Below are 24,970 nucleotides of genomic sequence, written 5' to 3' on the forward strand. Positions count from 1 at the left end.
TGGTGCAATACATTGTGTTTTGAGTAGTTTACAAGACAGATTAAACATGATTCAAAGGAGAAAAATCACATTATTACTTTGTACTTATGGCTAGCTTATAAAACCTACTAAATAGTTTGAGGGCAAAGCAGTGAGATGTGATTTGTCTTGTCCCATAATACTTTAGGAAAAGTGGGAGATCTCACTCTAATCACTTCTGTTTGTGACCCATTTCTTTGGCATCTCCTAGGAAACTGCAGAATAAAGTGAGGCTTCTAGAATGTGCTGCAGGATTGTAATGATATTTTATAAATCACCGCATTCACCCTTCCTTTATAGGAGCCAATACACTGAAAATATTAATGAATATCAATTTCAGTGCTGTGTTATTGAATGCAACTTTCTTTTATTCAAAACTTGTCCTGGCAGAAAAGGAAAGGCAGAGGTGTAAATTTAGTTGAGCAATCTTTTATTAAGCTTAATGGCAAACCACATCCTGTGTCTGTGAATTTGAACAAAGTACTGCAAAACAGGGATCAGTCCTTTCTGTTGAGAATTTTTTATTTCGGTTAGGTGTTATTTTCAGTGCCTCCATTTGGTGTCTCTAAAGATATGTAATTGTACAGTGTTTTGTCTTAGAAGCCTGGCCAAGTTTGTAGCTGTCTGAAAAAAATCCTAGTTTTAAAACGTGTGGCAAATTATCTTTTGCAGGTTTACAGCAGGAGCTTGATCAATGTTGAGATTTCTGGTTTTCCACTTTTCCTAATTTGCCGTATTACATGCTGTCATGTAAGCCTTGATACATTAAAATTTTAGAAATACAGAGGCAGTATTTCTATAATGAGCTAAGTAGTGCTATGAACATATCCAACCCATGAAAGAATTTTCCCTTCCTTGCTGCAGGTTTCAACCCCAACCAACAGCTACCTGCAGTCCCTCATCAGTTCTGCTTGTTCTGTCCAAGACTGCCATGGGACACCCAGGGCAACATGGCAGAGAGCAAAGCATTGTCACAGTTTGCTTGAAGGGCATGACACTATGGTCTATATTGTTCTGTCCCATTTTCCTTAGATCCAGCCCTGATGTGGAAGCCCCAGGGCTCCTTAGTTTCCGCTTTTCCTTGAGTGCCTTGCTCTTCTTCCTGTCCCTGAGCCTTGGGCTGTCAGAAGGCTGGTGTAAACACTGAGAATTGCTGTGATGCTCTGACTAGGCCTTGACCTAATGTCTGCAAAGGGAAAGCTTTAGGATTTTAAGTCGGATTTGTGGCTCAGTGTTAAACACTGGATCATCCTTGACCTCTACCTAACTTCTGTTCATCTGAGCACATTCATCATAGCTTAGCCTGAATATCTCATGTGCCTTGATCTATAAAGAAAAGCTGTAGCTCTCCTAAGCCTTGAAAGCAGAGCAATGCTACAAAGAAAAACCCCACAAAACCTTTTAAGCAACTTTTGAATACAGTTGTTCCAGAAGTGAGAGAATGAGGTGTGCTGCTGTACTCATCTCTCAGTCTGCTAACTGACCCTTTTTCTGGCACTTTCACTTCTTATCGGTTGATCTATTTCCAGTCTGTCTCGGTTAACAAACAGAAACCTGTAGCTGGCATAGCAGCAGCTGTTTCTGTAAGAACTGCTCGAGAGATTTTATGAGAAACCTTTGGAAAGTCTAGACTATACTCAGCCTTTGACAGTTAGCACTTGTTTTGTGTCTTGTATGAGCTTTAACAAGGTAGGCAGACAGTGGATATTGCTGTGCTAATTTTGTGGTCCAGCTCTTATTTTGCTGATCTTGATTAGTTGCTGATTCAGTTTAATTTGCAGTTTACGTATGTATCGCTTTATTTTTCTTTTAAGGGAAGGCAGAAAGCATCCTACCTATTTAAGGAATTACTCTGGTAGTGGCTATACCAAAGTTTTTTCTCTGTCTATGCTAGCAGGATGATTGTGGTAGGTGAAATTGATGACTATTTAAAAAGGGATTATATTGGCAGAAGCAAAATGTCTCCTAACCCAAATGGAAGACACTAATTTTAATCACTGCAACCCGATGCTGAGTTTAAAAGTTTGTTCAGGTGAGTCTGGCAGGATTCCTAAAGCTCAGTAGTGTGCTTTTCAGATCTGTAAGACACGTTTCTTGAGTTGTACCCTTCTTACAGTCATGAATTTCATCAGTTCTTGCAGAATAGTGACTTGTAGTGGTTTCTGTATCATTTAGCTCAAAATCCAAAGGGACTATATTTATAATTGTATACCAAGTTTAGTTGGTTTGTTACATTTCAAGTGGTATTTTATTTTTGAAAACTAGTGAAGACCTTCTCCATGTGAAAGATAGCCTGACCACCAAAAGTTAAACGCATCAGGCTTCATAAATCTGTTTCTCCTGTTTGCATTTGATCTGTATAGATATATATATATATTCTATGTGTTTGTTTCTGTCCATGTCATACCATGATGTACTGTCACTGAGCTTGGATGAGATACAAGACCCATCCAAATCAAGGGAGAACCTTCTGTTGATGTAATTGAATGTTGAATTATCCCCTCTGAGATGAACAACAAAGCCTGCAACCCTTCATGGGAATATTTATAACAGTCTTACTGCCCCTTTTGGGAAAGGAGAATATTCAGCAAACATGCTGTTCTGAGTTTTTATTTCTGTGCTGGATATCTCTTTCCCATTTGCCTACAGTATTCTGTTCGCAGATATCAACACATCCTGCTGATATTTTCCACCTGATGAGTTATTTTAACCTTTGGAAGGATCCTGAAAGCCCAGCTTTCCTGTACGCTATTCAGAGGGAATCTGTCCTGCAATAAAATATTGCCTCCTTGGTTGTTTATAGATTGTTTTAGCCAAAGGTAACGAGCAAGGCACCTGTTGTGTGCAAGTAATGCCGATAAGCATTTGTTTCTCAAGTGCTGTAGGAATCTGCTAACCAATCTCGATTTGCATTGAGATGCTACAAGAAGAGCATTTGGTCAGAATTGCCCCCAGAACAATGATAGTAGCATTATTTCTCTAGAAGCTGTGTGGCCGTAATTTCTTAATAAACAAGACAGCACGTGGAGGTCTTACTTTCTCCACTACTTCCTCAGGTACTTGGGAAGAACAAAATCAAAGCTAAGCTATGAAAGGGCCTGTATTTTAAAGTTTTATATGTAAAAATGGGCTTTATTTTCTCCCCTTTCATATTGGTGAGACGCTATAGTTTCCAGGTGTCTCTTTCTCTGAGTTCGGGCATTTACTACCAGACCGATACTGGGCAAGTAGCTCTGTAGAGATTTGTCTCCTGTCTCACTTTCATTGGATTTATACCAGCCTTCCTTCCCCTCCACAGAAGAAAGTTATCATCTCCTGTGCCTTTCCATAAAGCTGTTCCCCACTATGCAAAGCCTAGCGAGTCCTAGATTGACTAGAGTCCTAGTTCAGTGCTGAGGAAGGAAGGTGCCCTGTAGTTTGATTGCTGTGGTATGTCTGATCTGCAGAATATGCTGTGACTTGCTGAGGTATTTCTCTTGGGTTTGCTAGAGTGGGAAGTTGCCTTACTTCATTCTCTGTAGTGGTTTTGTTTCCTGCACGTGGTTCATTATTTTGGCTACTGAAAGGGAAGGCAGAGCTGCAGCTCCTCCTGGTTCATACCACTTTGCTTTCTTCCCAGTCAGTTGGTTGCTCTCTTTAGAGTCCTGTGTTTTGTTTGACTCATTAGTTTTGAGAAAGCATTGTGGGAAGACTGTTTTCTTTGTCTCCTAAACTCCTCTGGGCAGTGCATCCAAAATGAATGTGGAAACAGAGATAAAAAGACCTGCAGTTAGGAGGAATTTGGAGATTAAATCCAGTCAATATCACATGGAAAAATACATAGACAGGCTAGGAAAAACATCATATAGTTCCAGTTAGTTTTCTCACAATCACACAAAAATCCTACTGTGAACGAAATACTTTCAAAAATGTTTGAAGTCTGCAGTAGGGCTTATGATTTTCTGACTGAGGTCACAACTGCTAAATAATGAAGGAAAACTCCTGCATAATTCCTTTGCCAACTTGGTTTGGTTTTAACAGAACCTGTTGTCTCCAGGCTATTTGCTGTTTCTGTAGTGTGCTTATTTTGTATGCTGAGGCAGCATCATTTCATTTCCAATTCTCAGACGTCTCACTGTTAAGGCTTTACTGTGACACACAAATACAGATATTGAATTTTTCAGTGGAGGCAAATATACTCTCTAAAAAGTGTCTTGCTATTGCATAGCTATTGCTACATATTTCTAATTGGTTTTCATGTAGTAGGAAAAAGATAGATAAAAATCTTGGAAAAACATTATATTATGGTATACAATACTTCTTGTTTTAAACTAAAACCTTTTCTTTTTTCTTTTCCACTTCATTCGTCCCATGTACCCTTCATGAACTATTTTTCTGTGGTGATGAGATGAATAACTGTTTAAATATAAAGTTTCTATTTATTTCTGTGAAAAAAATACAGTTATTGTAATAGAAAAGAAAGGAAGAATCAAAGACCATCAAAAGCAGTGTGGGCAGCAGGCCTAGGGAGGTGATTCTCCCCCTCTACTCTGCTCTCATGGGATTCTACCTGGGGCGCTGCACCCAGCTCTGGGGCTGCCAGCATAAGCAGGACAGGGATCTATTGGATTGAGTCTAGAGAAGGGTCATGAAAATGATTGGAGAGCTGAAGCACCTCTGCTATGAAAACAGGCTGCGAAAGTTGGGATTGTTCAACCTAGAAGAAGAGAAGAGGTGCTCTGGGGAGTTTTCCAGTACTAAAAGGTGGCCTACAAGAAAGCTGGAGGGGGACTCCTTATCGGGGAGTGTAGTGACAGGATGAGGGGTAACGGTTTGATTCTGAAAGAGGGTAGATTTAGGTAAGATATTAGGAAGAATTTCTTTACTGGTGAGACACTGGAAGTTGTGAATGCCCCATTCCTAGAAGTGTTCAAGGCCAGTCTGGATGTGGCTTTAAGCAACCTGATCTAGTGAAAGGTGCCCCTGCCCAAGGCAGGGGGATTAGAACTAGATGCACTTGAAGGTCCCTTTCAAACCAAGCCATTCTACGAAAACTAACAGAGCATTTAAATTTACATTTCAGTTGGTATTTTTACAGCTGAAATGATTCTTGAGTCAGGTTTTGGATTGTCATTCTTGAAATAGAGTTCAATTTTTTTATAGAAAGCCCTGTGGTGTTGTTTGAGTAGTTACTAATTTTTTAATTTTTTAAAGAATTTTTAATTTCTTCAAGAGGTTTATCAGTGGAATTTATTTCTGTTCCCCTTGTTATTTTTAGAAGATCAGTACTTGCTGCACGGAATGGAGTTCTGGTGTCTGCCACAAATTAGCAGCAAACAGGCTGAAGTGGAACATTAAAAAGTTATCTTTAGCTGTTGCATTTCAGCTGTACTTCAGTTCTGGAATTCAATAAGGAAATCTAATTTCATTAGCCAGTGATGTCATCTCTATTGTCATAGGAACCCTATTTTAAGACCATGGCAAATTTCATGTATAAATGACAAGTAGTCAGTCAATAATAATAATCACAAGTAGCCTATAAGCAAAGAAACAAACTTAACTTGTTAAGCTCCTGCTGTGGTTTCACTTGGCTTTGAACTGGACTTTATAATACTAATAAGCGTAGTAAATGAGGTTTGAAGTCTTGTCTGCCTTTATACTATCTTTACAAATCTGAGTATTTTGCATAATGTGATGTTCTGTTTCTGTTTCTCTTACTAGCTGTGTTTTGTGAGGAGTTTCTCCACAGAGCTCTTGTTTCAGTGGAGTTGTCTCTGGAAATTTTCACTGAGGCATTGGCAATTTTGAGCAGTTAAAGTGTGCAGTTAAAGAGCTGTTAAACCTGTGATACTTGACAGAAAGATTCTGGTTCCAGGCAGTGGGAGAGTTGTGCTCTTAGCAGAGAAGCAAGTTGGGAGGAAACCTCTTGGTGCAGGGCAAGGACAATGCAGGTGAAGCTCTGGTCTGCTTGCTGGGGCAGCAGAAGAATGGTTGGAAGGAATCAAGGCTGATGGTGCAGTGGGAAGCAATGAAAGCTGGACACTTCACAGTTCCTTGTGAGGTGCTCTTGTTCCTCCTTCTCTTCCTGTTACCGCCTGCATCTCTCTGCAGTGCGCGTTCCTGCAATCCATTGTAAATTCAGGGCCAGATGTTGAGGCCCTGGTCGAGCCCTTTTGTATAACTTCAGGCTGCATTATGTGAAGACACTCATTGTGCTAATGAAGCAGATGGAGAGAGAATGATAGTTTGTGATGAAAATCAGCAGCATTGAAATACTGCCTATCCAAACTTCAGAATGTGTTTTTCCTTTATGATTGTTTTCCATGCTTTAAAATAATATATCTATGTCAGATGTGTGGCAATTCTTAGGGGTGAAGCATAGCAATTGTGTGAATTGGTAAAACTGTTTTCTTCAAATGATTTTAAAAGTCTTTTTGTGTCATGCAGTGTTTTGAATTATCTTATGACCCTTCATTAACTAAGAAGATGGCTTTTGTTCATTCTTTGGGCTTTGTTTAGTTTTGGTGTAGTTATATGCTTTTGACTGTTAAAAACCGAGTTTGCTTAGTGTATTAAAGCCATTTCTGTAAATTCATGCCCAGATCTTCATTCCTCAGTAGATTTCTCTTTTACAGTGAAGATGTAGAGGATTAAGAAACAGGCCATATGGTAGTTTCTATAGCAATAGATTAAAAACCTTGTCTTGTCAGCTCTTATGAGGTATGATGCAAGAATTATTTTGGGAAGGCACAGTTTGCATGTCTTGTATCCTGGCAGTTCTCTGTTACTGTAATGAGCTCTGGGACAGCTGTATGGTGCAGTTATGAGAAGAGCTCGTTGACCTTTGTTTAAAACTTAGATTGAGTGCTTAAAATCATAATTTTATCCCTTTGAATTACAGGTATTGAGCACCATGCTGTTTCCATACTACTTTCTCAGTATGTAGGGGGCAAGATTTTAGTGGTAATAGTGCAGGAAGAGGTTTTAATTAAGGCAGAACTGTTTTAAACAGAGTTGAGACATCTGCTGAATCCATACTTGGGTGCCTTATTTAATAACTTGTTGTCAATGGTATTCAATTCAGGATTAAGACACTGAAATTTTAGTGTTTACAAGTAGTGTGTACATGTGCACTGCAAGCCTGAGTTCCTCTGTAGTCAATGGGGTTTGAGTCAATCCATCCTACAGGATCATTCAGCTCATGCTGAACTACACATCTGTTGTCTTGTTTCACAGGTTTCACTTCCCTAATGGGTTGTTTTAAAATCTAAGTCCAGATGTAGATATCTTAATCTTGAACTGATTTGACTATTCCCACCCTATGACTTAAAGTTAGTTTGAACTCTTGTACTACAGCACTGCAAGCAGAAAGCTGAGACCTGCAAAGGAGAGCAAGGTTTGATGAACAACTCCAACATCTGTAGAGAGTGAGGGAAGATGGTTTTCCACTGTGTAGGATGATGAACATGCAACATGTTTTACCCATGCCTTGGAACACCCTGAACTTGCAAGGACTTGGGCCGTTATTCAACAGCTGCTGTGGCTGTGCCACACTGGTACATAGTATGAGTCTATACTCTGAATGTAAGTATTTTCCTGTAGATTGGTCTCCTGTTTTATTCATGTTTGGCAATATTAGTCAGCCACAGCCTGGTTTGTGCTGTATCAGTTTTGGTTTGTGTTACGTGGAGGCTCTATTCACAGTTCCTTACACCACTGCTGTTGTAGAAAACTGGCAATTAAAGGGTATAATGGATGATGACAGGATGATAAATGTACAGGTAGTGTGGCATGGAACTAAAATTAAGGTTGAAGGGAGTCCTGCTTACATGTATTTGCAACTTCAGTAATGTGAAAATTTTGTGTGTTTCCACAGATTTTTGTAAACAATCGATGGTTTAAAAATGTGAGATGTGCTTTTTGAATGCTGAAGGGTTTCCTTTTCTACTTAGATCGAAAATATCTTGAGAACTTGTTTTTAATGTGTGAAAGAATTGCAGATATGTCACAGCACCACATAGACAGATGTGCATACCAGAATCCTCTAAATATTTGCATATAAAGTTGCACTTAGTACAGAACAGCTGTGTCTGCGTTGTAAGGACTTTTTCTGGAGTTTCTCGGTAGACGTTTGGTACAACATTAAACATGTAAGTAAGGATCATTTGTTTTCAGGACATAGAATAATACAGTAAGTGCAAGTCTGAGGAGATGTATTTGAGGACACAGAACTGCTTTCTTGTCAGTGGGCATTACATCTTGGAACAGATTGAGTTCTCTGGAGGCCACTAGAGTCAGGATGTGTAAGAGTGCTCTTCTATTCAACTGTGCTCCATTAGAGAGTAAGTGATACAAAATGTTGGAAATTTTCTTTCCTTTGGAAAAGAAGATGAATGATTTGATGATGTATTTGGGACATATTCTACCCTGTTACAGGTGGATGCAATTCCTTGTATGTAGTAGCTCCCATGGATGTGAGAGAAGACTGAAAGAATGGAAAATATTGCAGAGGAGGCTGACTCAAGAAAAGAAATTAAATGAAGACTAACAGCGTTAGCCTCTTGCTTTCTGTGTCCTAAAAGAGTTTAAACTAAGAGCTAGGGAGACAATTTATTAAAGGATGAAGATGAAACATGAGCAAAATTGAATAAATTGGATCTTGTTGAGAACTTGTCTGGGTCTTTGTCTCTGGATTCCCAAAAGGACATCAAGGTCCTATGCTTGGGTTGGATAGCATTTTCCAGAAAGGAGAGATTTATACCTTTCATGGCAGAGAGAGGGAAGCAGTGGTAATGCAACTATTGCCTTTTAGTGTAGGGATTGAAACTCTTTTATGTATAAGTCTTATATTCAACTTTGAGTTTTAACACAGGTAGTGATCTGGGAAGATGCAAAAGACCACAGGTAACATCCTGACATACAAAAGAAACTTGATAATTTTAGAGGTAGTAGGAACCAACATATTTGATGGGTTGTCTTTAATGGATTAGGCTTGTTGTGTTCTTTTAGTCTGTCTGTTCAATCATCAAGACTAAACAGTAACCCTGGACTTATGCAGAGACTTTTGAAACAAGGAGTCAGCTTGAGAAGACATATGTGTGAAGCATAAAAATTTGTAGCAGCTGTGAGACATCTTGGAGTGGGATCAGCAGCGATTAAAAGTTGGTGTGACAGTGGCAGAAGTACCACCAGCATCCCAGCCTCTGCCAAGGCTGGGCAGAGCTCCACCACAAGGAGCTGGCATCCAACTAGTGACGTGACTGGTCACTTGGAGTTGGGGGACCTCAAGAGATGAATCCCTGGGTATAAAGGGGGAGTGGTATGTATTCCAGCTGGCTGTGACAAGGCCTGCAGAGGATTGTAAGCTCCTCCATCCAACAGGGCTTAGATTGAAAATTGCAATAGTTTTTTCTCTTTTTGTGCATTACCTGAATCTTGTAAACAGAGGCCAGACAGTAATGGAATTTGTGTCATGGAGTTGATGGCATATGTAATAACTAGGAGAGATACTGGCATACTGTTCAGTGGATGCACTCTACTCCTTGGGCTTATCAAGAAAATCGTAACAAGGTGAGACCTCAGATATAAAAGAGTGAAGTACTGTCCATATATTGAAATATTTTTTAAACTCTCATGTGCTAGACTTCAATTAAGAGGAAAAAATGCATAGATAACTTAAAATAACTTAAAAAATTCAGGAAGATAGTAATGCATTACACAGATGGAAAACTGAATACAATTTTTGAAGAAAGAAAACCTAAAATAAGTATATTAAGCATCTGACTAACATCACCATAGTGCCTAAGAAGATAAGCAGGCTTAGCAAGAGATAGTATGCTTTGGCATAAATCTAATATGGGGGAGGCCTGCACATGTGTTGAGAGATTTTTGAGGTAGGCACTACTGAAATATTTCATCTTCACGATTGTCAGTGTTGCACTGATTTTCTGAAGTATGGCCAGAGCAAGGTAAAATTACTATGATGTAGATTATTCAGGAAAGATAATCCCCTCCTCTTTCCTTTTAAAATGCAGCGTTTTCTGAATTCCAAATTTTGGAATTTAGCATGGTTTTTGCAGTGATAGGCGCTGTGTGTTACCAATTGATTGCCTTGGTCCTGTGTAAACCAGCAGGCTCTTGTCTCTACATAGAGCCCCATTGTGTTGTTCAAGCTCCATGTGTGGGCTTTAAACCTCTCAGCTGTCTTTGAAGTAGACATTCTTTTTCATCTGTTTTACATGTGGGAAACTGTTATGTAGGCTGATAATCTGTCTTTGCTCTCTGAAAATTCAGTAAATAATGTCAGAGACTTGAGAAGCATTCCACATTGTACTTTTTTTAGCTTTAGAATATGTTTTGTCTAAAGTAGTCTATTAACATCAAATACAAATTGCATCAGAGACAAAACTTAGAAAAACAATTGTCATTCCTCACTGTAGCAATGAAATCCTTATTAACATTGTCCTTATAGCCCTATTGCATTATTTCTGTTTTGCCTTTGAATCTTTACTTATTTGATAGATCAGTCATTGACCTTCATCCTCCTGCTCTTTCATGAAGTACAGCACCACTGCACTGAAAGTGGTGCACATTTCTTATTCCCTAAGGAGTTAAGAAAAAGCTCCTTTATTCCCTTTTTCTTTTATACTGGATTATTTTCTGTTTTTTGCTTTTTGCAGTATTTTATGCCACAGGAACAATGCTCGTGATGTGGACGTCCCTTTGCTTTGATGTTTAGCCATCCTTGAAGGCTGTTTACTGCTTTGCATGCTTCCTTGTTATGAACACCCTCTCTTAAATAACCTGACAGTGTGACAAGTTATTTAAAACCACAAGTAGATATTATTATTAACTGGTTTTTTTCTTTTAAACTTTTTTGCTATATTTAGAGGCACACTTTTTTGATAGCACAAAGAAAAATGGTAAAACTTGTATAAGATCAAAGCATCCACTATTTATATTTTTTGAATATAATCCTTGGATGATGCACCATGGGCTAGCTGGAAATTTGATCCTTATTGACTCTGCTATCTAAGAGAAAAAAGAAAATAGGTAAGAACTAAAATAGTAATTGGAAACGGCTCCTGTGGAGGAAAGCTATCATGAAGCAAATTGATTCAGCAGCAGCAGAGTTGCTTTATTGATTGTACGTCCTTAGTAAATTAAAAAGAGGACCAAATACGTTAATCTTCTATGTGCATGTGTGTTTGACCATGACAATTCAGAATGTTCTGCCAGAATAAAGACACATATAGGACTGTGGGAATGTTATCTACTTCAGTCAGTAACAGAATTGTCAGAGATAAGAACGGAGTTCTTCAAAAACCCTTCTGGGTGAAATGTCCTTTCCTGTGCTGTAAACAAAGGGTAGAGGAAGTACTCTTGCTTGTTTTTTTTAAGCATTCAGGTACAGTTAATCTAAATAAAGGAGTGAAGCATAGGAATTGCACTGATTTTCTTCAGAGGTTCACAGTAGGTCCCCTAAATTTGATTCTCTGTCTCAATTGCAATGTCAAATTTATTGTTAATAGAAAAAGTGCAAAACTGTAATATATTCTAGCTGAAGACCTCAGTCTGCTTCATAAGCAAAAGTCAGTTTTGGATTTGGATTTTTGGCTCTTCTAATTACTGCTAATTACTTAATGTTGTTGCCCATTTGCAAGTAAATTAGTCCTTTATTTATATTTTCCTTCCCATGTCATGGGAAGCAGCCACACAATGTGAGATTACAGTACAGTACAGAAAAGTAGGGAGCAGGAACAGAGGTGGGATCCTGTGCTAGTGAGGATTAGACTTGCCAGATGTTACAGAGATAATCTCCTGTTTTCAGCCTCAAATTCTGCAGCATCATAAATTTTGTTTCACATATTTCTTGTTGGCTTAGAGTAGCTGAAATTCAGCCAGGAGAACATACTCTTCTCTATTTTCCTGCCACTGCTGCCTGAAAATCCAGTTACCAGGGATAGTTTTGTGGCCTGTCATTCCCGATGTGTTATCTATTACAGAGCACTCTGAACCTCTGTTGGTTTGGATGCACAGTTGTTAACAGTACAGGGTTTGTGGAGCATCTTCTGTGAAGAGACTCTGGGGCCATACAGTTGATGGGGGGAAAGGAATTGGAGATGCACAGAAGCAGGGAGCTGGAGGTACTATTTCCCACTACTTCATATGGAGCCTGGCATGTGGAAGTGAAAGGGAACAAGGTCCTCTTTTGGGCCCTGAAGGGAGATGGGAACTGGAAGTGTAGGGGACTCGGTACAGGTCTCTTCATTGACTCATGGGTAAAAAGCTCTGCAAAAACCAAGCTTTGTAGCTACTACTGACCCAGAAAGATGGACAGTGGGGTAGCGGAGCCTCCAGGAAGGAATCCGGACATGCTTGTGTTCAGTTTATTTTGCCATACTATCTTGTCCCCTCACACCTGTCCCCAGCAGCAGTGAGCCAGAGAGGCAAAAGACAAACTATCATCTCACCCATTTCATCCTACCACTTCACTCCCCATTTCTTTTCTTTCCATGCTTTTCCTTTCCTTGTCTGTTGGTCCTGATTAGTTATCTTCTGGTTTAGTTGCTTTGCCAAACAGCTACATCTTTTTACAGAAAGTTGGTGCTGCTCATGCTTTATAGGACAGCCTCCCCATCAGATTTGTAAAGCCACTGTGTTTTCTCCTTTTTCACTCCATGCTTCTTTGACGTTACCTAGAAATTGCAAAGTGCAAGGGAAGGGGTACAGTACCAAGTGGCTGCCATTCATCTATTTTGTAGCTATTGAAGTGTTTCATAATCAGAGCTTATAGTTGTGCTTTATTCTTCTTCCCCCATATCTCTCCACCCCTTTCAACCCTGCTGTTTCTCATCCTTGTCACTTCTTGCCTTAAGTTTAGATAGCCCAATAGGAGAAGCTGTGTCACTCTATGTGAGTGGTACTACAGCATAAATAATTTTTTTCTTAAAAATGTAAATGCCCTTGTCATTTGCTTCAGTGTGCACAACATTAAATAGTAATTGTTGTAAGTGGCAATTTGTAGTGTTTAAAAGTCTTGGTTATTCAGTCTCTGTCTTGCTGTGTTTTTGTGCTGAATGACTGATCGTTGCACCACTGTTTTCTCTTTGTTAAATGCATCTGCATGCAGAAGCAGAACTGCTCAATTTGTTTCAATCTGGCATACTGTAGTAAGTCTGCTTTTAAATTGCATACTTAGTAGGTTACAAATCAGGTGGCAGCACTTTCATGGTGCTAATTCTCCAGTGTACCGGGAACTGCTGACTTGAATAGTTTTTGACCACTTTTATTTCTGTGAAAGTCTTCTGTAACTTGTTTGGCTTGCTTAAATGACCTGCTCCTTATTTTCCACAGCAAGAGTTTCTCTCATTTGGGAAATGTAAAAGGATAACATTCCTAGCCCAAGCAAAAGCAAAATGTACCACTGCCATCTGGGCTGTGAGATTGGAATAAAGCTGAAAGCGTTACCTCATTATATTGCCATGGCTAGAAGCCAGATGGCAAATAATAAAAGGATGGTCTGGTAGTTGGCGTGTTAGTCAGGATCTTTGGAGAATGCATGTGCTTATTGTGCTGCAAACCTCTGAGAATGTGGGCAAGTTGGAAATTATTTCTCTCACCTAATACTTCTTATCTAAATGTTAGGTTTCTACAGAGTTAATTGTCTCAGCTTAGTCTGCTGGAATGGATAAGCGTTTCCAGAGGGCATAGGGCCACTCCACATCACTTAGCTCTACATTTTACTCTAGGATGAATGACCCTGTGGAGAAACTTGTCTCTCTGCATAGATATCACAAAAACACAGTAGCTGATGGTCTTAGATACAGCAAATGAGCCCTCTCTTCCTCTTATGCAGTTACCTTTAGCTGTGGGGTAGTAATCCTTTCCTCCCTCACAGGTACACGTAGAGATTGAACTGTGCTACTATGTTCTTACAAAGAAAGTTTTTACTGTGAAAATAAAATTTTATATACATTTATATATATAAAATTTTAATTATATATGCATATATTTGTGACTGCCTGAGATTTCTGAACACAGTGCTGAAGGGGAGAGATCTTTACGACAGGAGACCTGGAGACTTTTGCATCCCTAGGAAATATGCAGCTGTTCTGTAGCAATATTCGGTTGAACACGTTAGAGAGGCAAACAAAGCTAGGACTTGAGAATACCTGCTATGTATATGAAGCTCTGTAAGTCACGCTCATTCACAGCGAGTGGTTTTGTTTCTTTTTAGATTGTGATGGATTTCAAACACCCTGACGGCCGTACCGTGGCAATTTTGCTGCCCCGATGCAGTTTATTGGTGATGACTGGAGAATCCAGATACCTGTGGACACATGGGTAAAAGTCCCTGCGTTGCTGATAATAGAAGAACAATAAATGTTGTTTGTTTGCTTTATTAATGACATTCTGTATTTAAAATTTCTCTGAAAGAAATCAAGTCAAGTTTTATAATTAATATACAAATTCACTCCTCTACTCAGTTACTGCTCAGGTTAAATTATAAAACTTGGGGATTTAGGAAGCTGATTGCTAGTCCCAGAGGTGTAGTTTACTGCTGCTGTCACAAGTGAAGTTTCACTGGGAAATCTCACTCTCTTATATTGGCAGTGTGAAAGTTCTTAATAACTCTGAGCTGGCAAAGAATTGATTTTAGTGCAATTAGCTTCATCTTTTCCTTTCTGTTTTTTCAGCTCACAGCTTTTCCCATTGGATCACATATGCCAAAGGCTTGAGACAGGGGCTGGTTTAGGAGAGTGACTTTCTTTGCATAGAGAGCATGAGGGTGACAAAGGGTAGTCTTCCTGAGCTATTCCCAGCTGCTTTAGGGACATTTTAGCTGCTGTACTGAGCAGGTTTGGAAAGAGATCTCTTGAAATATGTCTTGATGTTTTGCCTATTATAGAATTGAAATACATACTTTTTAAACTGTGACCCACTGGGATATACTTACAATAGGAGTGCTGAAATTGGCAAAAAGGCTGAAACCTTGATGAGATGTAAGACTGACAGTAATGTACTTCAGGAGAATATGGAAACAATCATATTGGACAGAAATGTCCATGGTAAACATTTCTTCCTTTGTTTGACCCAAGCTGTCACTGGTTCAGCAGTCAATTGGAGACACTAGTTACATTCTGTGTAAATTAAACATCAAATCCTTTTATTGGCAGAAAATTTTCTGCCTTTTAATTTTTCTGGTTAATTTATATTATGAAGAAGGATGAATATGAACTCCTTGATGACCTTTGCATTGTTCATTTTTATAGAGCTCTTATACCACCTGTATTCCCTCATGGAATAAATAGTTGTAGAAAGCACTTGGTACTTCTGATGTGCACCATTATAGAAGCCCAGGGCAGTGAAGTCCCTTGGTTTTCGACATACAGGACTGAACATGGATACCAGCATTATAAGCTTCTTATTCTGTCCTGTCAGGTACTGTCAGTTGTCTTTTGGAAAGGTTGTCTATGACACTGAGAACATAGTGCAGTCAGTGACACTGCTGACCAGGGAGCCAGTGGGCAGTCCCCAACCCCAGGCATCAGGCAGCACCATGGGGCTGGGCTGAGACCAGATTGGAATGTTAGCCTGGGGGTCAAGAGAGTGGCCATGCACAGGCAGAGCTGGGGATGCATTTGGGGATGTAACTAGAGCAAGGCCCAGTGGGGCAGCTTCCCTTTAAAAGCATTTCCCAGGGGAAGGAGGGCTTGCCCTTGCTGAGGCATCAGCTTTCTCCAAGGCTACCAGCTGTGCTCCTCCCAAGCTGGCCCTGGGCAGCCTCACTCCCAGGAGGCAGAAGGATGCATGCCGAGCACTTGCAGTACATGCCAGCAGGCATTCAAGTGGGGATAGTGCACCTGCCTGTTAAGAACTGGAATGAGATTATTACTTAACTCACTTGTACCTTCAAGTGATGGTTGTCTTTTGAGAACCAATGACAAACTACGTTTGAAATGAAGATCTCAGGTATTTCTACTTACATATAAGTGATTCCTGTCCCAGTGCTTTTCCACCTTTCCTAAGAACAGTTTTCCTGTATATTTTTAAAAGCAGTAGTGGGTCAAGATACTCAACAGGAGTAACCTTTTCATCATGCCAGCGGAACACAGTATCGCAATCAACAAGATTAATAATCTAGTGAGAAAGTGTAGTTATTTCACTTGCATGCATAATGTCAAAAGGTGGTTAAGGTCAGTTGTGATGCCTTTTATCTATACCACAGAAGTCAAATGAGAGAGCAAAAGAGTCAGTTTTGAAATTATTCTGGAAATGTTTTTGATGTGTATACTTGGACACCAAGGAATTAGAGACTTAGTTTTGATCCCATTAACAAAGTGCACAAAAAAAGGATTTTTGTTCAGTTCTCTCTGAAAGAGAAACATATGATTTAGAAATAAGCTATACAGTGTCATCAAGGAGGACAAAAGATGTATGGGTTTTTTGTCTCATAGGTGAAAGTAAAATTCTGATTTTTTTTTCCGATGAATTTCATTTTTGGTTGGGTAACCTGGCAAAACTCTATTCCTGACACTGCAATAGTAAAACCCTTCTGTGCCAAGCAAGAGGGTGCTGAACATTTTATTTTTGGCATTGGGAATCCTGTTTTTAACCTAGCTTTTATCCAGAGTTCTTGCTTGTCATATAGGTAAAAGGAAGTTATTAAGGTTGAAACCACAACCTTGAAAAAGAAGACTTAATGTCTGTAAATATTATGCTTGTCTTATTGATGCAAGTACAAAAGAAAATCAGATAAAAAATCTTCTAACTCAGGATTTGAAGTTCTGCTGTCAAGGGAATCTTGGGCATCCTCAGCTGATTAATTCATCATAGCTCCATTATCTGCTGTGAGCAAGGCAGTTCCTTATCAGATCCCATCCTTTCCATGGCTACCTTGAGAGATTTCCATTCTTCAGGCTGTTCAATGTCTCTTTTCTGCAACATCTATATGGAGCATCGATATGCTGCTTCCTGACTTTCAGACAGAAAGGACCTGCACTCTTTTTCCCTGATACTGCATGAGAAATCAGCTTTCCTGCAGCAGGAAAGCTGGCACACAGCAAAGTACAGGAATGCTTATCAGGCTGCAGGCTGTCTTCTCAGCATTTGGGTCGTTCTTGGTTAAGTACAGGCACTGGTTGACAGTTTCATGTGACCTGCAAAAAAGATCTGGTACAAATTTGAGGCGAGATTAAATGGCCAGCTTTATAAAAATGTCAGACACCTTTTTTCCCCCTTTTAGTTCGACCTGTGAGGGTTTAACTCAGCTAACCAATATGGAAGTCAGTTTTATGCTGAGAATTTGTCCTACTGAGAGTCAATTACTTGGAAGTCGGCATTTTTGAAGGGGCTTCACTGAGAGGGCAATTCCTTAGAGATGATTTGTTTGGTTTTTTTTTTCTTCAAGAAACTTCTGCAGTAATCTCCTTGATGAGTAAGTTCAGGAAGCGTTTCAGTGTGACAATAACAGCTTTGAAGTGCTGAGCTATTCCCCTGAAGAGTTTCCATTTTGTTCCAAGAATATCCACTTTTTCCCATTTGCAAGTGATGGGAAGTTACATGTAGATGCAGCTGTTTCTCTTCTCACATGTTGTGTTTCTCATTTTACTTTCTCATTTTCCACTTCTCAACTTTGAGAGAGATCCATTTGTAGAGCTATTAAAAATTCTTGGGTTTGGTACTTTTTCATAATGTAAACCTCTTCATAAAATTAGAGAACTCATCATCACTTTAATTTTATTAATTTTGCACATGCAAAAATATTTTTGTGTTCCTCTAAGACCCACGCCAAACCCAGAAGTAGTTCAAGAAGCTCCGTTTCCAGTTTGTTTGCTTGCTCGCTAGGTAGATTTTGCTCAAGAAATATCTACAACAGAAATTCTCCCTTTAAGCAGTTTAATAGATCTCCCAAGAGCTTAATTCTTTGCATTTTCTGCTGTCAATAAATGGAAAAGCAATTTTGTTGTAAAGCAGAATTCGAGAGGCCCATTTGCAACAAGAAACTTCAATCTGCTAATGTAGACCTCAGCCAATTCTATGCTTTTATACCCATAGCCACCATTTTTAGTAGTATATTCTATCTTTACCATACATATTTTTATGTCACATTGTCATGGTTTAACCTCAGCTGGCAACTAATTACAATGCAGTTGCTTGCTTACTCCCCCCACTCTGCTGGGAAAAATTGGAGGGAAAAAGTAAACTCTGTGGGTTGAGATAAGAACAGTTTAATAATTGAAACAAAATAAAATACAATAATGACACTCACAATGATGATAATAATAATGCTAGCAATAGTAGTGAAAGGGAGAGAGAGATGAATGAAAACCAAGTGAAACAAGTGATGCCCAGTGCAGTTGCTCACCACCCACTGACTGATGCCCAGCCTGTCCCAAGCAGCAATGGGTGCCTCCTGGCCAACTCCCCCCAGTTTGTATACTAAGCAGGACACACTGTGGTTTTGGAATATCCCCAGTTTGGGTCAGCTGTCCTGGCCAGGCTCCCTCCCAGCTTCTTGTCCACGTGCTCTCTGGCTGAGCACGGGAAACAGAGAAGTCCTCACTTAGATTAAGCACTACTGAGAAATAGCTACACCATCAGTGTTTTTTCAACATTATTCTCATACTAAGTCCAAAAGACAACACTGTTGCTGTTAGCACAGATACTAAGAAGAACATTAGCTCTATCCCAAACAAAACCAGGACAAAAATAAATATATTAAAAAAATTAAGTCCTAGACAAATAAACAATTGAACTTTATGGAAGAAAAGGGAGGGAGGGCAGGGAAATGTAATTACTTAAAATTAAACAACACTTTAATTAATGTCATTAGTTTGTGTCAGCTCTTTTGTCTCTAAAATTGAATAAGTAGAAAACTGAGAAGCAGTAGTATGTTAAATATAAGCATGTTGTAATCACATTTGTCTTAGTGTGTAAGAATTGCCTTCTTACAAAGATGGATTGGGTTTTTTTCTGATGCAAATTAAATTATTCCTTTATTTTGTATTACTTTATTTTAGGATCACACCCCGAAAATATGATATCATTCAAGCATCTGAGCTTGGGCAGAAAGTTGGAACAATCACTGCTGATGTTGGAGATATAACATTAAATCGAAGGGAAACGAGGACATCATTTACATTCAGGAAAGTGAAGAGAAGCCCTTGCAATTGCAGTAAGTGTCTTGAGGCAGTCTTCAAGTCAAAATTGTTATTTATCACCAATACATAAGCTTTTTCTGGTTTGAGCAGATCAGTTTATTCGTTTGGGTAGTTTTGGCAAGTCCTTGTAGCCATTCCTGGATGGCTCAGGGTTAGGCATACTATATGGCTTGAGTTGGTTGCATTCATGTGGTTGCTGGAGTTTCTCTATGCAAGGAGTCAGTTGGCTTGCTCCAGAGCCAGGCAGGTAATCTGGAATCTTGCATTTCAATGACACTTCAAGTGCTTAAATAATGTAACAGAATAGAAGTAACTACTATTCTTCAGAAGTAACTACTATATCTCAGTTTTGATTGTTTTTTGAGTGGGCCTGTAATTCTGTGAAAGTAAGTACATCAGAGAAGGAGAAGCAGACATATCTGCAGTGATAGTCATGTAAGTGCCTTAGGGCAGTATAGATAATAATAGACAGGTGGCTCAATGATTACATAGAACTGAAGTCCATTTGTGCCCTCAGAACAGAATTTCAGAGGCTGATTTGCAATGATGTCATGGTCTTTGGCACTGGGGACACTATCTCAGTTCTGAAAACATTAACATAGGAGGATTAATGATCACTGCAGACAGCCTCTGGTACATGTGGGCAGGTTGCTTGTTTTCAGGTCATCAAACACTTCTGCAGTTTGACCTGCATTTCAGTTTTTAAAAGGTAAAGGAGGAATGAAGCATTTTTGCATTTTAATATTTCACTTTTAATTTTATTTTGCTAAATACACTTAACCCGTAATGAATCACTTAAAAAAATTAATGTTCTTTAACTGTTGCTATATCTAGTTTACTCATCTGTCTGTGACAGCCAGAAAGGACAGCAAATACTGGTACAACCTTCATTTCCCCACAATGAGATGGAGGCCTCGAAGCTGGAGCAAGAATACGTACACAAGGTGTATGAAGAGATTGCCACACACTTCAGCAGTACCAGGCATAGCCCATGGCCCCGAATTGTAGAGTTTCTCAGGTCCCTGCCAACAGGATCAATAGTGGCTGATATTGGTTGTGGTAATGGGAAATATCTAGGCATCAGTGAGGATTTGTACATGGTAAGTAATAGCTACTGTCATTTGCTTTCATTGGTTCTAGTGTTTATTCTGTCTTGTTGTTGTAGCATGTTGGAAGTTCAGTTGTGGGAAGAATGCCAAGAACAGAAAGCTGTTTCCTGGTCCAAGATCAATTGCCAATTGTGTTAGGTTTCCACATGCGTTCATTATGTGCATTACCCTTTTCTTTTTTTCAAAGCCACTTTTGCTTTGCAATTCAAAATATATTAATAAAAACATAGTAATGGATGCAATGGATTGAAAAATTGTAACGGATGGTTTAGCCTTTTGTTGTTGAATAAACTTCTTAAAAGAGAAAATGGTTGGGCAATTTGAATGCTTCCAGGAACTTTTTCACTTGGCTCGTGCACAGGTAATGCAATCTACATGTCCCTGAAATCTCCATGGGCAGCACTATTTTTCACATATCCTCTTCAGTTCCTTTTGGCCTGGTGGCATATCTCATTTGTGAATGATGTCACGATTGGCTGTCCCACCTCTGGCTCTGTGCATAGGCCCAGTAAATATGCCAACAAAAAATTCACAGGGAAGTCTCAACTTTGGTACAGAGTTCTGGTCTTTCTCTCCCTTTTCTTCACTTTTAGACAGTTCTGACATCATTCTTGCTATGTTCTCTCTTTCCCTGTCTCACAGTCTGTGCTTAGTCCAGTTTTACTTCTCCCCCTTCCTATCAGGGAGAGATGAAGCACATACAAATATGAACCAAGAGATAATTTTTATTGCAAATATTTCAAAGACTTTTTGGAAAAAAAACAAGACAAACTTCCTGTTGTTTTAACCCCCCAAAAATCTCAGAGGAGTATGCATCCTGGTATCTGCTCTGCCCTGTTCCAGATCTGTCTGATTTTTTCACATGCTTGTACTGTGAAACACTTTGAAATCCATCAGTCTTGAAAACTTCTATGTAGAGCAAAGCATTCATTATTGATAATAAAACTTGGAGTTATTTGTCTGTTTCAGGAGTTTCTCTCTTGCTGTTTATATTCAGCTAAAAACATGAGTTGTTATTTACAATCCTGTATTAGTAATGGATTTATTTCCCTTACTGTTCTTATAGGCTAGAATAACATCAAGCAATTTATAAGTAGGTATGTTTATGCCTGACTGCTGTAGCCTGCATATAATTATTAACATTCAGTACCTTTCAGTCTTTCACTCCTGACTGCTATAAAAAAAAACTCAGCATACCTAACTAGAGAGGAGCAACTTTTATCAGGGTACCATGAAGATCAACTGGTCCTAGAATGAATTTGGTAAATTGCACTTGTGGAGGTTTGTGGTAGACTTTTAAGGTGAAATCAATGCAAGGTGCTCTGTTCCAAAATTGGCAGCACCAGTCTGTTTTCTGAAGCCCACAGTTAACCAGCTAAGGGAAAGAAAGATCACATATCAGCTGGCAGTGAAAGGAAAGCTACCCCTTTCCTGTATTACCTTAGAAGTTACCTCATTCCTTATGTGTCTGCAGGAGAAAGACAAAACATGAAAAATACAGTGAAAGGGAGGAAACTTTTAAGGAAGTAGTTCAGACAGTTGAAAAACTGCATTCATTCAGTTGGCCTCCCTCAACATTTTATTTTCCACTGGTGACAAGTAGTTATTCTTGGTGGAGACAGACTTTAGACTTTGTGTTTGCTTATTTTCATCTACAAGTCAGGACAGAGTCTCAGGAGGATGGATGTAACTGCTTCCTGAAGGTGAGCAGTGTGCTGTAAAGGTTACTTTATGCTTTTATGTTTTAAGTAGCAGTGCTAATGGTAGATCAAAGCTAAGGTAGCTCTCTTGGTGGTTTTAAGCATCAGGCACTGTCTGAACATATCTCTGCTGTGGCCTATGCTATTGTATTTGCTTCAGTTTCTTTAGATGATTACATGCAGCCTTATCCACTTGAGTATCCTTGTGTGACAATGAAATGCACAAGTCCATCTATGCTCAGCAAAAATGACAGTGCCGTAATGGCTGCATGATTCTGGCACAGTGAGAGAGCAGCAATAAAGAGCAGCAATTTCATGACAAATAAATTCAGATTAAGAATGTTTGAGTTAGAGATGGAATCCATGTCTGATGTAGCTAGGACAAAGACTGGAGAAAGGTTGAATTTAATAGAGTTTCAGATTACTTTTTTTTTCTGTCTCGCCCAGCTTTTTTATTGTTTGAATGAATGCAAAAGAGAGACATGGTTTTAGGGTTGTTTATCTACAATTCTCTCCCCACCCAACCTCATTTGGGGGAATTATTTTAACAGATTTTATTTAAGTGCTTTGAAGCTTAATATTCATATTTGTAAGCAGGGCTTTTATGGAATGCTGTGTCTGAGCCTTAGCCATTCCCCCCCTTACCACAAGGGTTTCATTCCAGAGCCAGCTGACATTATTATAAGGATCTCATCAATTTTTATGAGCTTTAGCTTTGTCTCCTAGTTTCCAGTGTTCAGGTAGGTGTGGTGATGTGTAAATCCCTGAAAGAATGTTCAGCATTCTCACAGGGCTGGTGTGTGAATGAAAGACATTGAAACCTTTCAAATTTGTGGTTTACATTTTTAATTGAACTAATAAACTGGTGGGAAATCCATTTGCAAACAACTGAAAATGCCATTGGGTAGATATTTTTTCTTTATATGTAAAGAAATTACTCTCCTTGACAGAACAATGATGCTAGGGAAAAAATTGTGGCTATGCAGGAGCCAAAATTATTTGCTTTAATGCAGATGTTCCTATTTCTGTAGTGTGTGTCATTCAAAGGTAATTGGTAATATAGTTTATATTTCACAAGACCTTGTAAAACATCCTTTTTCTGCGAAATGTTAATCTGTTTCCTGCATTATTGTCCCAAACTGGAATTCACTGGAACTTTATAAGAATTTGATTTTTCCAGGGTGTGGGGAAGAAAGAAGATTAATATTTGCTGTGGTATGGTTGCACAATGTTGAGTGGGTTTTAGTTGCACTGGGTTCATACTAATTAAGAACAGATTTCTCTCCCAAGGACTTAGTAGTAGAAAGTAAAAGCAGGAAGGACAAAACTAATTAGTAAAGGTATACCTGGAGCAAGTTCATCATATTTTAGCAATTGAAGGACGAGACGGAGGAACCTTTCCTGCCCTTTTCTCTCAGTGGATAGCAGTCATTAAATTGATAAGAGATCTGGCAAGAGAGCTCAGAAGAAACGGGGCAACAGCAACATAAACCCAGAACGAATGCTGAGTCGCTCAGCTTGGTTCTGTTGCTTTGTCATTGAGAAATGAACTGCGCGTCTCAGACATACTGCTTTGTTTCCAGAGACACCCTGGCTATGTGCAATGGAAAACCAAAACACTACGTGAAAGGAATGCTAAAAGCCTGACTCAGACCAACTGGAGCAAGGAGATCTGTCTGTCTTGCTGTGGTTGTGCTGGCGTCTCTTTTTCTCTGTGTGTGTGTTTGTGTGTGTGTGTTTGCTGGAATGTAATTTGGTTCCTTGAGGTTCTCCTGCTATTAGTTATAGCTGAGGTATTTCTCTGGGGAGCCACATAATTCCGTTCGGTGGCTGGATTTCAGAATTAGATGTTGTTTTCTTCATTGCTTTCTAATGTGCTGAATAAATCAGGTTTCCAGATACTTAAATGAACTGATTCTACCAGGTTAGTTATAATGAGATAATGTAGAAAGAAAATATATGATGGTGGGCAACCTCGACCTGTCTTTACCTATATTTAAGCTTCCAAGAGAATTTATCTTTTGCAGAATTTGCAACACCATTATAAAGCAAGCGATTTATTCAGTGTGTTTTTTCCCCTAATGATCTATTCCAAACCATTGTGTTAAGTAGATTTTATAAAATTTACTGTAGCTACTCCTGGCTGAAACGGTGGAGATGAAGGTGCTTAGAAACATGAGAGAGCAGGATGGGATATCTACCTGTGTTATCTGTTCCCAGGAAGGCAGTATGGGGCTGCTGCAAACTCAAACAAATCACAGGTGTTACATTTTTTTTCTCCCTCCCTTCTCCTCTTTTATCTTGGTCTTTTTTTGTTATTTTTATTTTTTCAATGTTTTTGTTACCCAGCATGCCCAGAGTGGGTGTGGTTTGCCAGAATGACAACATACCTTTGCCTCTTTCCTAGATTTTGTGTTTGCTGGGCTTCTAATTACAGAGTTACAGGCCTCCATACTAATATTTCCTGGCTTAATGTAAGAGTTGGATGCAGATACAATGAAAATCAATGCCTGAAATCCAAGTGGATTTCAGCCACAGTACATAGGTTTCTGTGGCCATTCTGGTGCTCCTGTGTGCTATTGTCCACATCACAGAAAGCAGTGAAGACAAGGGTGGTGGTACTTCCCAAAAAAGCAGGACTATGGGAATGGTTGCCTGGTGAAAAATCCAAGAAGCCTGAGAAGCCAGCCTCCTTTGGGGAAATACTAAAAAGAGTAGAGCAATTTGCTGAGAGGTGGACTCAGAGTAGATGCAGCTGAATAGTCAGCCATACTATTTGAGATATATATGAGAAATTGATGGGACTGAGCAAGGAATTTGATTTAGAAAACTGGGAAAACAGGTATAGAAATGATTGAGAAGACTCATAGATAATAAGAAATGGAGAACTGTTAAAATGTATACAGCTTGTCTCACCAAGAGATGTACTAGATTTGGTTGGATTTGGACACTGAACTAATAGTAGTTCATCTACCTTTCTCCACTCTTCTGGAAAACA

At 39.2% G+C, this 24,970-nt stretch overlaps 1 protein-coding gene across 2 annotated transcripts in view; it reads left to right on the forward strand.

The window, feature by feature from the left end:
• ALKBH8 (alkB homolog 8, tRNA methyltransferase) overlaps positions 1 to 24,970 on the forward strand; it is a 46,295-nt gene that overhangs the window by 16,558 nt on the left and 4,767 nt on the right. For both annotated transcript variants that reach the window (XM_027661061.1, XM_027661913.1), the window contains 3 exons: positions 14,237 to 14,343; positions 19,023 to 19,177; positions 19,998 to 20,263. In XM_027661061.1, the coding sequence (XP_027516862.1) occupies positions 14,237 to 14,343; positions 19,023 to 19,177; positions 19,998 to 20,263 (528 nt within the window). The remainder of the gene's footprint in view (positions 1 to 14,236; positions 14,344 to 19,022; positions 19,178 to 19,997; positions 20,264 to 24,970) is intronic.

This window comes from Corapipo altera, unplaced genomic scaffold (assembly GCF_003945725.1).
Source record: "Corapipo altera isolate COAL_440 unplaced genomic scaffold, ASM394572v1 0, whole genome shotgun sequence".
NCBI lineage: Eukaryota > Metazoa > Chordata > Aves > Passeriformes > Pipridae > Corapipo > Corapipo altera.